Source organism: Penicillium longicatenatum (assembly GCF_028827895.1).
Source record: "Penicillium longicatenatum strain IBT 33135 chromosome Unknown contig_3_segment0_segment0, whole genome shotgun sequence".
Taxonomy (NCBI): Eukaryota; Fungi; Ascomycota; class Eurotiomycetes; order Eurotiales; family Aspergillaceae; genus Penicillium; species Penicillium longicatenatum.
In genome coordinates this window covers 3,665,518-3,681,431 of record NW_026643121.1, presented here as the reverse complement: position 1 = coordinate 3,681,431, position 15,914 = coordinate 3,665,518, and the positions used below count along the sequence as shown (strand labels likewise).

The 15,914-nt window shown below is 45.4% G+C and overlaps 3 protein-coding genes across 3 annotated transcripts; all 3 read right to left on the bottom strand.

Moving 5' to 3' along the window:
• Positions 1-5,248: 5,248 nt before the first annotated feature.
• N7484_006725 (anthrone oxygenase family protein) lies at positions 5,249-5,837 on the bottom strand (the record flags this gene model as incomplete). Its single annotated transcript, XM_057117143.1, has 2 exons — positions 5,249-5,709; positions 5,768-5,837. The coding sequence occupies 2 exons, from the start codon at positions 5,835-5,837 to the stop codon at positions 5,249-5,251; spliced, it is 531 nt and encodes a 176-aa protein (XP_056973026.1).
• Positions 5,838-7,779: 1,942 nt separating this feature from the next.
• N7484_006724 (NRPS-like enzyme) lies at positions 7,780-11,144 on the bottom strand (the record flags this gene model as incomplete). The annotated part of the gene is made up of 4 exons (XM_057117142.1): positions 7,780-10,269; positions 10,321-10,483; positions 10,549-10,787; positions 10,845-11,144. The coding sequence occupies 4 exons, from the start codon at positions 11,142-11,144 to the stop codon at positions 7,780-7,782; spliced, it is 3,192 nt and encodes a 1,063-aa protein (XP_056973025.1).
• Positions 11,145-12,141: 997 nt separating this feature from the next.
• Positions 12,142-13,296, bottom strand: N7484_006723 (uncharacterized protein; the record flags this gene model as incomplete). Its single annotated transcript, XM_057117141.1, has 3 exons — positions 12,142-12,523; positions 12,579-13,029; positions 13,080-13,296. The coding sequence occupies 3 exons, from the start codon at positions 13,294-13,296 to the stop codon at positions 12,142-12,144; spliced, it is 1,050 nt and encodes a 349-aa protein (XP_056973024.1).
• Positions 13,297-15,914: the final 2,618 nt, after the last annotated feature.

Sequence of the window (15,914 nt, the reverse complement as noted above, 5' to 3'; positions counted from 1 at the left end):
GTAAGACCAATCCTCTACGCGTTTAACGTGGAATTACCGTCCATAATAGAAGCCGACGCATCTAACTTTACGCTTAGAGCACGATTAACACAAAATATAACTATTAACGGGGTTAAAGTACCTAGAGCGATTACCTTTTAGTCACGCAAAATAACACCAGCAGAACTCAACTATAATATCTACGATAAAGAATTACTAGCTATAGTATTAGCATTTAAAATATAGAGACCATACCTTAAGGGAGCAAAGCATCAGGTTTTAGTTAAATCGGACTATAAGAACCTAACTTACTTCACCACAATAAAGGAACTCACGAGAAGATAAGTGCGCTGGGCTAAAACACTATCACAATTCGATTATAGGATTGAACACTGTAGTAGTACTAGTAATGGCTAAGTAGACGCACTCAGTAGAAGACTAGATTACTAGATCGGAGTTAAAGAAGCGGTACTAGCTATATTAACTAAAGACGAGAAAGGGAACCTAGTATATAATCACTAAACCCTTACCGCGACTAGCGAATTATAGGACGACACTTAGCTATAACGAATCAAGGAAGTAACTACTAAAGACGAAGCTTTAGATTAGATACTTAACTATGAAAATCGCTAAGTAACCCTAGACGACGGAATACTACTAATACATAGATTAATCTACGTTCCTAGACTAATATAGGAAGAGATCATCCAGAAATATCACGATGAACCTACTAGAGGATACTTAGGAATCGAGAAGATAGTGGAACTAATCACTCGCCACTTCTATATCCTAAATATACATAAGAAGATGCGAAGATATATTAGTAAATGCGACATATATCTACGAGATAAACCGACAAGACATCTACCATACAGGGAAATACAAAACTCGGAAGTACCCAGGAAACCATAGGAATAGATCACAATAGACTTTATCACGAAACTACCAAAATCAGAAGGAAACGACATAATTATGGTTATCATAGATAAGCTAACTAAGTACGTATATATAATCCTAACTATGGAAAAGATTAACGCAAAATAGATAGCCGCGATCTTAGTAAGAAATGTCTTCGCCAATCATGGATCACCCAGAAAGATCACGTCTAATCGAGATAAGTTATTCACTTCTAATATATAGCGTTCATTCGCGGACCAAATCGGCATTAAGTATAGACTCTCTACCGCTTACCATCTATAAACCAACGGGCAAACAAAGCGAACAAATCAGACTATAGAGTAATATCTACGACACTATATCAATTACTAGCAGGATAACTAGTTAGAGTTACTATCAATCGCGTAATTCGCGTACAATAACGCGATGTATGCGATAACTAAGGAATCACCATTCTTCGCTAATTATAGGTTTAATCCCACGATCATCGGAGAGCTAATTAGTAACCACGCAGTGGCAGAAACATCATGAATCCTAGCCACAGGAATTAAGCAGTTACACCTCCAAATATCACAGGACATTAAGTTCTTTAACCTACGCATGAAAAAATACTACGACAAGACTCACCAGGAGGGCCTAGAACTACAAAGGGGGAGAAAGTGTACCTCCTCCGTTAGAACATAAAAACAAAACGACCTAGCGACAAGCTAGACTATAAATAACTAGGACCATTTACGATTAAGGAGAAAACTAGACCAGTGAACTATAAGCTAAAGCTACCGCAAAGCATAGATAGAATTCACCCAGTATTTTATATATCATTATTAGAGAAAGCGCTAGACAATATAGAAACCGCTACCAATATAGAAATCGAAGACGCTAGCGAAGAAGAATATAAAGTGGAAGAAATCCTAGTGGATAGATGGCATAACAGTCAGCAACAGCTTTTGGTCAAATAGCAGGGGTACCCTACCTCAGAAAATACATGGGAACCCATCAAGAACCTAAGGGGCTGCCACCAGCTAGTTCAACAGTATTACAACGGGGCGAAAAAGACCCCTAGGGGACGGTAGCTAAGAAAGCGTTAAAATCAACGCTTAACCAGTCCACTAAAAGTAAGGGGTTAGACGCAGTCGTCTACGTCCAACTAGAGTCCTCTAACGTGGCTATAAGGACATACGTGTCCTCGACGAAAGAAAGGCCAGAATGCTCATCAGCGGTTAGAGTAGCCTTCTTTCCACAGTCTTTTACACGATCGGCCTCAACACGCTCTTTCTTGAGACGATCTAATTCTTCCTTTTCGCGACGTTCGAGCTCTTCTAATTTAGCGATTTCCTTGAAATCCCTAGCAATGAAATCACCTAAACGCTTCAGTAATAGTTGCTCTTAGGCCTCAAGACGAAGTAGTTTAGATAAAGCTACACGCTTCTCATCGGCCAATAAAGAACGAGCGCTAAGGAGGCGACGCCACTCAGCATCGGAATATAAAGGACGAGACATGGTGCACTTTACACCACCACCACCCTTCACACAAGAACCACAGCGATCCAAGAAGTCAGAACGAACACACACTCTTTTAAGGCGAACACAACGATCGCAAGGAATAACGGATTAATAACCTTCTACAGAAATGCGATCACTTAGTTGATTCTTCTAGATAGAAGACTTAGACAAAGGCATAATAACGGAGTTATGGCTAAAGGGTAGGAAAGGAAATAAGAACCAACACTTACTAAGAGAGGGGAGTGGGCGGTTATAAGACACAGGAGTCTTTAGGGACAAAGACCTAGGAAAGGAGGGGGTGATGTTACGGACCTATAGGGGGCCGCACCACCCGCGGGGCACTTATACCTAATCATCCTAGATAAACGGGACGACGTGTAGATCACGTGTAAGGCATGGTTCGGAGAACTATAGCCTCTTCATAATAAGATACACGATACATGATAACCGAAGGACACTACGATTCGGTACCATCCTAGGAAAAGAACGATCGCACGATAAGCACGATCGCAGGATAAGGAGTATCCTGCGATAGGCCATAATTATCGCCAATAGGGAAGATCCTACGACGGGCTCTGCCCTATAATTAGAGATATCCCACGATAAGCCATAGTTTAGAACCAAAAGGGAGATTCCTAGGATATAGAGTATCCCAGGATCGATAACACCCTACGACAGGCCATGGTTACTAACAACCATGAAGTATCCTACAATATGAAGGATCCTAAGAAGCTTAGTATCCCAGGAAGATAAGGATCCTAGGGAAGGATCACGTGCCGACTCATCGGGCGATAAGTGCAGCTCATCAGCGATGAGGCTGGAACAGATCAGTGATAAGTCCTGGACTCATCAGCGATGCGATGGATTAGATATATAAGGAACGGTCATTACCATAGATGTATTTAGTTCTTCGCGTTTAATTATATATTATTACTTAGGACCTACAACCCTAGCTTCACAACTTGTTTCGTATTTAAGACAACCCACCCTACTAGGAGAGGTATACTTAGTCTCTTGTCACTTGACACAGATCCTAAGCATAGCTTGACTAGGCGCTACTATCTGGCACTGCCCAACAAGAGTCTACTCTATAGATCCGAGCCCGTATAAGGCCCAGCGGCAACGGTACGATTGCGTGTGAGACTTGAGGACGAGCCTCTCGGTACGTATAAGGAACCATACGAGCGATACTCACTGTGACCAGTTAGCACCGCGTAACATATAGGTTCTAAGTAACAATGTATGATTAAACGCGAAGAACTAAATATATCTATAGTAATGACTATCTTTATATATCTAATCCGTCGCATCGCTTAATGAGTCTGGGACTTATCGCTTAATCTATTCCAGTCTCATCGCTTAATGAGCTATACTTATCACTCGATAAGTCAGCACGTGATCCTTTCCTAGGATCCTTATTTTCCTAGGGTCCTAAGCTCCGCAGGATTCTCTATGTCGTAGGATATTTATGGTTATTAGTAACTATGGTCCGTCGTAGGGTGTTGTTGATCCTAGGATACCTCGTGTCCTAAGAATCCCCCCTTTGGTTCTAAACCGTGGCTTATCGTAGGGCATCCTTAGTCATAGGGCGGAACCCGTCGTAGGATCTTTCCCGTTACCGATAACCATGGCGTATCGCAGGATACTCCTTATCCTACGATCTTACTTATCGTGCGATCGTCCATTTCCCAGGATGGCACCGAATCGTAATGACCTTCGGTTATCACGTATCGTGCATCCTGTTATGGAGAGGCTACGGTTCTTCGAACCATGCCTTACACGTGACCTACACGTCGTCCCGTTCATCCAGGATGATTAGGTATAAGTGCCCCGCGGGTGGTGCGGCCCCCTGTAGGTCCGTAACAGTTGGCACCCCATTAAAAAAACTGGTCAACTTTGAACCCCTAAAAACACCTTTTTTAATGGTGGGAATGCTTTAAAATTTACTCTGGGCATAAAACAGAGGGTGTTGCTAAATATATAAATATATAAGCTACCCTAGAGGGCGGAATGTAAATCTATCGGTGTTATGAAGCTTAAATCTATTAGACCCTAACCCACTTTTATTTCCCTATACTAGAGCCGCTCACCCTAAATCCATTAGTGTCTAATGGATTTACCCCTATAGGTTAGGTCGGGTTAGGCTTTAGGCTTTGTGGGTTTTGGCGATGTCTACCTTATAGAACGTAGGTGAATTCGAGACTACTAGGGGGGGAAAAAAAAAGTAAAATAAAAATAATAAAATAAAGCGTCGTGTTTAGTTCCGTCCGCATAATCACTTTCATCCCACGGGATTCTTTCCTCCTCCTCTCCTTATCGAGAGCGGATCTAAAGATCCCTCTATCGGGTGGTGTTCGGGGATCGTTTGGTGTTGATTAGGGTTACCCCGATCCCGCCACGGCGGCCCGGGGGCGGAACCACGCACCACGGACCACTTAGAGCGCGAAGAACCGCAGTCAGGGGCTCATTGCCGTTAGCCATAGAGTATAAGGTCGGTAAGGATGCAAAATCACCTATATATAGACCTACTAATTTAAAGGAGTTGATGGAAGGATTGAGGGGAATAGACGAACTGAGGATTTAAAAAAATACCGAAACGAGACATCACGATAGATCTTTTCACCGTTCACCTGGTGTCCTCTACTTTATCTTATGGAACTCCAAAAAAGTACTTATTAAAAGGCCGTGGTTCTTTCACGTAGAGCCCTAAGGTCACTCAACCGTTCTGAGTACCTACGAATAGTTCCAAGTGGGGGGATTATCTTATTATAGAAACAGTAAACGGCTGATACAAAAAGGAATTCACCAATATTAGTTGAGGTTTTATTGATACACCGAGCCTCTTGACTGCAGAGCGCTTTCCCGAATTTTACGCGAGGGCGGCGAATATGCCAAAGACACCAGCTGCTAAAGGTAGGAGGCTCCGAATGCCATTGAGCGAGATCCACTTTTTCACAAGATCATCAATCTCCGCGCTTGTTTGAGCGGATGGTTCAGAGTCTAACTCTGTCTTGGCCAAGAGTGCATTGTTAGTGCTACTCATCGCAACGAAAGTGAAGGGTACGATGCTCAAGGTCAGAATTGCTGCCGTGCCGTACAATGCAGGGCTGTTGCGCGCAACTTGGCGAATTAGTGTCGAACTAGAGCGGTTGGACCACGCAAGGTAGAAGAAGGCCGAGGCGGTGAGAGCTGCAACAGGAGGGTTCTGGGCTTTGCCGGATTCATAGAGATTTCTCCAAAGCTTCACCGTATTTTTGACTGGCAAATTGTCTTCGACCCGGGCACGCAAGACTGCAGGTGCAGCATTCATGCTTAAAGCGGCGATGTTACCTATTCAGAACAGCGAAGTTAGTGAGAAGGCAATGACCTCTTATGAAAGGGCGCTTACCAGATAGCCAAGCAGCACCCGTGAAGCCGACAGCTTGGGCAACACGAAAACCAATAGGAATTGTGGTCATTATGATGAAAAATCTTTTGGAAATATATCGTTGTTCTGAGGACTGAACTAGGGATGAAAGAAGAAAAGAAACCAGCCTTATGACATTTATGAGGTATACTAGAAGAAAATTCGCTAACACTACCGACCGTGGAACGAGAAGATCGCATGATCATTACTAGAGTTCGGACGTTCAGGCCCGCTGCGGCAGAAAAGAAATAAGGTTTATCTGATTCGCGAATTTGTCGGCTTTTGAAGGCGTTTATCCGCATTAAGTTATCCACTGGATCTATGACGATTATATTATGAGTTTCATTTTCGGCGGGTCTAGGTCATAGCTCGATTATGCTGCTTTGGCGTTTGCCCTATACTGTATTGTCAATTCCACTGGGGGGTCTAGTAGAATTATACGCACGCTCATTGGGCCGTAGTGCGTGCTCCCGCTTACCCTAGTATAGACTGTGGTAATATCCTCAATATCCATAGATATCCACATATCCTCTCCGCAAACTATGGATATAGTATATCACCTAATATCCACAATCCTTAATTTTATAGATATAGTATACCACCTAATATCCTCTAGATATTCAAGGATATCTAGTAGATATTAAATAGGCTAAACATGCCTAGCCTTATAACTCCTTTAAGCATATATAAATTATGCGGTTTCCTACATATTTTTCATATAATTATAGTGTAATCATTAATTTTCGATATTTTAATTTAGTAAACATAATTTTATTATCTCTATATAATATTAACTACCTTAAATTAATCTAAAATCTATTAGGTAACCTAGGTTACTTCTAAATTCGCCCTAACTATCCCTATATACCCTTATCTATTAGTATTTCTAGAAGGTCATCATTATCGTTATTAAGAGATTTAGATAATCGTTTCTTTAATCGTTTACGCTATAGTTACTTACTTTAATTATTATTCTTCCTATTATCTAAATTATTATTATTAGACTTCCGCAAAGGCTAATTTAGGCCCTAGGTCTCGGCCCAAAACTCAACCTATATTAGGCTTAGGCCTAACCTCTCTGGCCCAGACCTAACCCAAAGCCTAGTCTAGGCCCCTAATAAAGCCTAAATAAGCCTAAATAAGCCTAAATTATTCATAATCCTAATCATAAAGCTACTTAGTCATTAAGAAAGTTTACCCTTTCTTATATCTATTCTAGTTTATATAATATACTACTATGCCTTCTTTATATAAACCTCTAGAAATTTAGAGAAATGACCTTATAATCCTAAAGATTATATTGAGCTAATTATAATTTAAAATATCATTAGAAGTTTCATTTAGGGGGGGGGGGGGGCTAGATATAGCTCCCTTTAAGAAATACTTGTTACGCGGTGCTAACTAGTCACGGTGGGTATCGTTCGTATTGTTCCTTATACGTACCTCAGGGCTCGCCCTTAAGTCTTAATCGCAATCGTACTGTCGCCTTTAGGCCTTATACGGGCTTGGATCTATAGAATAGACTCTTATTGGATAGTGCTAGATAGACCTGGATAAAACCCACGGGATTCCCACTATGGGATAGACTATGGCACGGGTTATTTCATAGTATAATAAGCTTATATTAAGCTATATTACTTATAATTACATTAGGTATGGTAGAAGGTTAGAGAAATAGTGGTTGCTATACATACACAGACTAGAATAGTTGTAATTAAAAGAAAAGTCTTGGCAAAGAATATGCAAAATCAGGCAAAATCAGGCAAGATTAAGCATCAATTTTGAAAATATGGGCCTATGGGCCCCCCATATCGGGCCCATATTTTTTGGGTTGGGTTGGGCCCTGGAATTTTGAATTTGAGGGCCCATTTGCCGAAGCCTAATCGCCATAGAGATTTCACCCTTGAAATACTGCGAAGAGTAATCTAACCAGCTAACCTCTAAGCTTAGGATTGAAGGTAATATCTAAGCTAAGTAGAGACTAAGTCTTTTTACTATAACCACTCACGAACCCACTTTTGGATCCACACCGCTTTGACCGCACCCACAGCCTGGAGTTTCCTACAGCGCCGAGTGGTAAGTTCTGTGTCTAGTGAGTTCTCCATTGTGGACTGGGACATGACCTGATCAAAGAAATCCAAGAGCTTGGCAGCTGGATTCTGCGCAAGAAGCTCTTGCAGCTCCTTGTCCCCGTCAACTCCAGCTACTTCAATATCCTGGCGGACGCGATGTAGCCACTCACGGAAGGTTACGGTCTCAACGTTCGAACCGGAGCTGTTCTTGAGAGCTTCCACCACAGCTGGTCTGATATCGTTCCAACTCAGTGGACTAGGATTCACTGGGTGATGCACTTCCACAATTCCATCTACCCTAACACTTCTAGTGAGTGCTAGGTCCACCAGGACTTCGGCAAGGAGATCAATAGGCACCCAGTCGATACGGTCCAGAGCAGGGCCGAGGCTTTCTGGGAGGGCTCCAATGTGCGCGGAGCTCAGAACTAGGCTGGGGAACCACTCCGCTCTGTTCCATAGACCACTTGAACGCACTGGGCCAGCGATCTGACCAACGCGTGAATAGGCGGGATGAAAAGCCCCAGAACTTCTCTCGGCTACCTCGGCGAGAAGGCGCTCGGCAATATACTTGCTATTGGCATATCCATTGGGGGCGGGCACGGTGGTGGTGACCACGTCCTCCGGAGTGAGGCCATTTTGCGTATGGTGCCCCATAGTTGAGCTAATTGAGGATATGAAATACAGATGAGGCCCATATGTAGCTTCAAGGCTGAAGTTGACGAGATTCACGACGCCCTCTAGATTAGGTTTGAATGACCTAAGAGACAGGTTAAAATTGACCGCCCAGGCATTATGAATCACCAGCGTGGCTGTCTGTTGAAGCTGCCTCAAGGTCGTGAGAGGTAGGCCAAGTTGAGGCTCCGCAAGGTCTGCAGTCCAAAAGCTCACCCGGGTATGATCTAGCTGTAGGCCATATGATTTGCTCTTCTGGGATTGCACCTCACTAGCATTGGATCGGCGATTCAGGCAATGGACATGCACCACGGAGGGGTTTTGTAATAGTGCATGTAGAATGTAGCTGCCTAAGCTGCCTGTCGAGCCAGTGAGGATAACAATTTGCTCTGTGGGAGTTGTGCGAGGAGGAGGGCTTGAAGGAAGCTTGATCTGCCCAAGGAGTTCTTGCAACAGTTCCTCACGTTCTTGCAGTTGGTGCCTTTGATGGTCTTCGGCAGATTGATCTCCTTGGGAGTGCAAAAGAATAATTGCATTGGCCAATTCCGACACCGTGGGATGCAAGTATACCACATTTGGGCTAAGACTTGGAATTCCGAGACCCTGCCTAAGAACTCGGGTAGTGGTGATTGTTTGCAGGGAGTCAAGCCCAAGGGAAAACCAGTTTTCCGTATCGGAGAGGCTGTCATTCCATCCTGTGATATCCAAAATAGACTGTCGAATATACTGAGAAACGACGGGGAGGTCATTGCTGCGACCAGGTCCATTTCCAATCCCAGCATCACTCGATAATTCGTCCGCATCAGCGTATAATTTATCAAGCTCATGGCGGTACTGTGCGAGTGTTCCGGCTCGCTGGATGGTACCCTTTCCAGCCCGAAGCATTGGCATTTCCTTCGTAGTGAAAACGATATGAGTTTTTGCAATCCGTGCATGGGCCGGACAAACAGCATTGGCCTGCTGAATACTAGGCCAGAGTTTCTCAATCATGGCAGCACGCTCACTCAAGCTCAAATTTTCTTTTGTGTTAAGCTCAATGAGAAGGGAGGTTTGGAAGCGCTGTGTGCCCGCGACCAAAGCGGCTGTTACCTGTTGGTTGGATGCAACAATATGTTGTTCCATGGAGACTGGGTTTGTCTTCTCGCCATTGAGCAGTACGATGATATCGTCGGCTCTAGCACACCAGCGCCACAGATCGGCCTTTGCTGGATCAGGGTGCTGAACAAACAAATCCGAGGTGTGATATTGCTGTCTGTCGGGGAAGATGGTGAATGAGAACTGCTGTGGTTCGTAATCTGGACGACGGACCACAACCAGCTCATACTCACCATCCGAGACATGCTGAAGCTCTACCCCCATCCTAGGATGGAAGTCAATGTACCGCCAGTCCTTGAAAGGATCTCGGTTTGTTGTGGAATGAACTGAAGGCATCATGCCAACCTCGGAGGCGCCGTACTGATTGACAAGTTTGATCTTTGCAGCCACTGCGTCGCCAATCTGCTGTGGAAGATCTCCTCCACAGTACACAAGATGTGTCAGATTTCTACTGACGTAGTCCAGGAGCTCGGGACTTTGTGCGAGCTCCTGCACAATGGAAGGAACGATCAGAGCGGTCTCGAAATTGGTCTTCTTTCTCGCTTCGACCAGAGAAGCCGCAGTAGGAAGGCCTCCGGATGTCGGGGCAATCAAGGAAATGCCCACGGATAGCCCAATGTAGTGCAAGTATGCCACGCCCGCAGCCTGGTGCGATATTAGCTCGAATTGTTCCGACGGGTGTTTGGTGAAACATACATGGAAAGGGGGCGGGACAAGATACATTCTCTTGCCGAAATTCCAGTAGTCCTGGCTCTCGTAGCCGTGTGGAGGAGGAAGCACTACCATCTCCATGTGCTTGCATGCGGTGTCGTGAGTCCAGAAGATTGGCTTTGGAATTCCAGTCGACCCGGATGTGTGGCTACATACATAGAGGTTAGCAGTTGATAGCAAGGGGTTTGTAAAGAATTGCAAGGGTTGGCGTACAGAACAACCAATGTCTCTGTCGCCGCGTCTGGCCACGTTTTCGAAAAAGGAAAGTCCGGATATTGGGTGCTCATCAGCTCATCCACGCTCAGAACCTCTAGTACATTGAGTGAGCATGCATCCAAAATAACATTGACGGGAGCTGGTCGGGGCGTAGGGCATATCAATGTGGTGCAACCGAGCTTTTTGAGTAAACTCTGGTGAGCAACGGCGCTATTGCGTGGAGATGTGAGGAACATCTATTTCACGTCAGTGGATCATTCCAGTTCCACGAACCATCCATTGTGGACACTTACGCAGTAGCCAGCTTTAATGGCACCTAAAACCAGGGCTGGATACCGCACATCGTTTGGTCCTACATAAGGCAAGATTTCACCATTTCCTGGACCCAGGTTCGCCGTTAGCCAGGTTGCAATGCCATTAATTGCATTTCCAAGCGCCTTGTAGGTGACCGGGCGGTACCCATCTTCGTAACTCATCGAAGAGACCGGATACTCGGCATAGATGGCATTTGGCAAGACCCGGGCATAGTGATCAATGATATTGGGAATGAGTTGTGTGCAAGGATTAAAGTCGTTTGCAGCTGAAGCAGTCATCGTGGAATATTTGCAATCTGAGATGCTATGTTGGGAGAAAAGTTGGTTTCATGTGCGCAATCCCAGTACCACGTCGCCTCATAAATAGCAGTATGACCGTGGGGCGTCAATAGGTCGGGGGAAAAAGTAATGAAAATCTTGGAAAGTCCTGCGAGACACCGACGGCAAGCGACATTCAGAATGGTTCAGCCTACAGGGAATGGGCAGTTTTTGCTCCTCGTAAGTTAGCGCTGCTATATTGCATTAGTTAAAGTGGGGGGTTTCAGATATACCCAGTGGGGTGTCCAACAGCTTTGTTCGCATTCGGCCCCCAAAGGCAACATTGCAATAACGGAGTAGCCTGTGGGGCCGCAGGTATTTTTCAGCGTATTCTAATGCTGTATTGCTATATATGCATGTGTATGGATATGCGGGTCGTCGGGCGCGCCGCTTCATCCCCAATACAGTACAGAGTACTATGGTCTTAATGTAGCATTGGAACGTCAACATTAAATCACCTAGCAGGGCCCACTTCTGTCTCTTACTAAGCAATCTTTTCCAGCACGTGTAGGTTCGCACACCAAATTGTGTGAGTTTACACTCTGGCCACATTCGCGGAGACACTGTGCAGTGCATTAGCGCGACGGTAGTAAATTATACCGAAATTTACAGCGTTTTTTTTTGTTTTGTAAAATTGATTATCTAATACTGATATTATATCGTTAGGTTATTTATTCACTTTTCTTCATCGGAAACTAAATGGTAACCAATAAGGAGGTAGGATTAATTAACATTATGATCAGGGCTGGTGTAAGCAATATGAGAGCTCAAATTATGATCTGGGCGGTATTATCTCCGCAGACGTGGCCAGAGAGTGTACTTGTAGCTTGTCAATACCCGGAAGCACAAACTGAATGAACTTCTTTCAACGTTGTAGCAATACCCACGGACTGAACTGAATGATAAGTGACATGGCAACAAGAGTAATATACAAAAAACCAAACTGGCAGTCCCGACTCTAATGAACCGAAAATTGATGGTCGACCAGAATCGCCCCGGGGGCAATGTCCTGACGGTGTTGCCCCAGAGTCACCAATCTCACTGCGTCCTCTTCATCATCAAGCTTTCCGAAGCCACTGGAGATAGGCTTTATGTCTCGAGCATCGGGTCGGCTGGATCCACCGAAAATTGTACTATCAGTGCCCGCGGGCTCCGAGCCTCGGATTTTGCGCGACACGGATCTCATTAGTGGGCGGTAAGTAGGCAAGCAAGCGGCAACAAGGTAGATGCCGCCTTCAATAACAGCCCAAATGACGAGAGTTGAAGCGGCCCAAGTCTTGTCAACCTCGGCATTAGTGATGTAGAATTCGACAAACCGAACAATAGATGAGATTAGACCACTGAGATTGTTAGTGTGGGGAATACATCGTCCAGAATCTTGAATGTAGGACTTACAGGCTACCGAGCAAAAATGTGATCAGGATACCAGTCTTCAGCCGTGTTGACGCATGAAGATTCCACACCACTGGTATAGGTAAGACCAGCATGACCAAGTCTGTCAAAATGTTGGCAAAGCCACCCCAGCGTAGGTATGAGTTTATATCGATGCAATTCCCCTCTCCGGTCCAGAAGTAGCTAATGGGCTGACATGCAAGACCGCCGGCGATGGTCACAGCGATCCAATTTCCGACCACCACGGCTGCAGTTGCGAAGCAGATATAACGAAGCTTCTTGTTCGTGAATATACTGAGGTAGAGATGCAAGATGGCCAACTTTGGAGGCATGACAGTGGAAAAGTATACAATGGGGATGATGATGATGAACTTCCCCCAAGTCACCATCATGGTCGGGTCAATCTGGAGGACCCGTTCTTCGTGAAGCCCAATGCCACCATGATACACGTCCGCTACGTGAAAGTTAGCCCCAATCGTGTGAGCATACAAGAATCAGGCATACCGATTGTGCAGGCTGCATCGCCGATACAGAAGATGAGACCCAAGCAAACAAGGGCATCATCCCAACCAATACGTAGGCCACCAATTCGCTTTGAAACGAGTCTTAGAGCTACGGCAATGGTCTCAATTGCAATGAAAAACCCCGAGATCCCAAGTATTAGTGGCTGTTTGGTCTCGCGGAGGTAGGCCTCGCTTGACTGGGTTTTCATGCCCGTCATATGGCCTGAAAAAGGGACACGTCGAGGGAATCAGTGACAATAGTCTAACCCTGTACCGGAGGATTGGGAATTGTGGTATTTATTAATTCCGGTCGGTTACCCCAGTCAGCTTAGTGTAGATTTTACGGGCCACGACGCACTGCACTAGACGCTGTATTCTCGACTAGTGCGGGGGCCAAATGCTCAATAGCACAAGGCAATTTGCACAAGAATATTACCAATTAAGACCGCGTCCGACGCACAGCCCATCTCCAATGTGGCAAAATAAAAGGAAAAAACAGGGAATAAAACAAAACGCCCCGTAGTCCTGCAGACCCCCCATAATTTCATCACCGTAAAAGTGTGGGTCGGGAAAAGATGTAGCATTGACCTCAAGACTGAGATATAACATGTGTCAAAGATAGGATTTATCTCGGATTGCAATTGTCGTTATCAACTCCTTTCGAATTACCACGAGGACCATGCGCTTTCTTTGTCTCCATGGCAGAGGCACCAACAGCCAAGTGATTCCTTCCCTGGGGTCAGTAATTGCTGGGTGTTTCTGAACTGATATAGTTGCAGATTATGGAAACACAGATCGCTGCGCTGCGCCATGAACTGGAAGATGGTCACACATATGACTTTGTAGAAGGGACTCTTCCTGCGCCTTTGGCCCCCGGTGAGATCCACCACCCACCCACAAATGCCCAAGACTTACCAAGTAGGAGAACCAGAGTTGAAGGACTTTTTCCCTTCAGATGGGGATTACTATGACTATTTTTCATTCCAATCGGCCGAGAGCGTTGAAAAGGCCCTAGACGACATGACTGAGTTCCTGAAGCTCGAGGGGCCTTACGATGGCCTCATTGCGTTCTCTCTGGGGGGTGCATTGGCAGCAACATGGCTGCTTCGGCAGGCTCAGCTGTACCCAAACGTGCCGCTTCCGGTCAAGTGTGCTGTATTTTTGTCCGCGGGGGCACCCGTGGATCTGGCCTCTCTTCAGCGCGGAGAGGTAGCTTTGCAAACGGTCGACGATCTTTATCTGAGAGGATTCCCAACAGCCCACATTTGGGGGCGGAATGATGAACTTTGGGCGGAGAGAAGCGAGCGACTATGTGGAATGTGTGATCCACAGGACCGGGTGGTTTTCCTGCACGAGGAGGGGCATTCGGTTCCAGGTACAAAGGCCAAAGAGGCGTTGCTTGGTTGTGTTCGGGCCATCAGACGAACAGTGGGTAGAGCTAGTATGGCTGCATAGACGGCCGAATAACGTATTTCACAAGCGAGCGAGCCACCCTAAAACACATAGTCAAAGCGACAAATTACAACTGAATCTTTCATCATAGTGTGGTTCTGGTGGGATTATGGGCGCATAATCCCGGGACCTACGGGACTGATTAGTTAATCAGGGGCTCCGCGCGGCCCGGTTCTGGCCATACGCGACCGAAAAGAACCATAATTATATATATCGTTGGAATTAGGACTCTTCTAACGAAGAGTCCGAATTATGCCTTTTGGCTTAATGGGATCGTCATGTGACCAACAACACTCTCGAAATCTCAATAGAAATGTATTTTTTTTAGACTACCCATAGTATATTCCCGTGGTTTAGTTAATTTCTAGTCTTTAAAGTCAAAGCTTTACGTTACGAGCTTCAATATATACATTCATCGAATTTTTTGGTATTATCATAAAACCCTCCATGAAATTACACCAAACTCCAAAGGCGAACTAAAGCTTCCTGAAAAAGACAAGACTGAAGATTTGATACGATTAATATGCGTTGTTATTGAAATATTAAGGTATAATTTATCGCATTTACGATGTGTTTCGAGGTGGCTCGGCCGACTGGGTGGCTCCCTCGCTTGTGAAATACGTTACCGGGGATATTACCATGTACCACTTTACCACTCTATCAAACGGGCCGCGCCGTCTGAAACCTACGACCCCATTTTGACCTCGTTTGGCCCGTTGACCCACTCCCACAGTATGGCGGGATTTTCTCCACCAAGGCCCTCAAAAGGAGAATTTCAGGAGTTGCAGTATCCACATGCATAATTCTTTGGGGGATCAAAAGAGTGCGCAGGAAGAGCCGATGATAACGATTTCAAGTGCAAGATGGGAATTGGACAACCAATGGCCTGTGTGCGACTGAGCCCACGATGATAACCTCTGACGCATATTCGCACCAGTCTCGGTCTTGCCTTTTTCAGACCATCAGACCGGGCCGTGTTGATACTCTCCACCTGGTTCAGCGCGCACCCAATGAAACGGAATCCAGGGGCGGGGGCCCTACAGATGCATGGCCAATCTTTGATCAGCAAGTGCAGCGTGCAAGGGGTTTCTAGTTAGTCAGTGTTCTGAAATTGAATTGTGATCGGCTGATAGCGTAGAGCGTTGGGGCGGAGCGCAGTAGTGGACCTGGGCAATGGAACCGAACCTGTTGGTTTTTTGTATCCAAGGTTCTTCGGTCACAATTCGTTAGAGCCGGGATATTAGTAGAGATGACGGGGTAAACATGAGGGGTCGGTTGGATTCGATAAGTGGATCTTCATTGCCACGTTCCCCCGATTGAAGATACACGAGGACTTCCGTCCAGCCCTCTTCTCAAATTGATGATAAAACACCAAACGAAATAT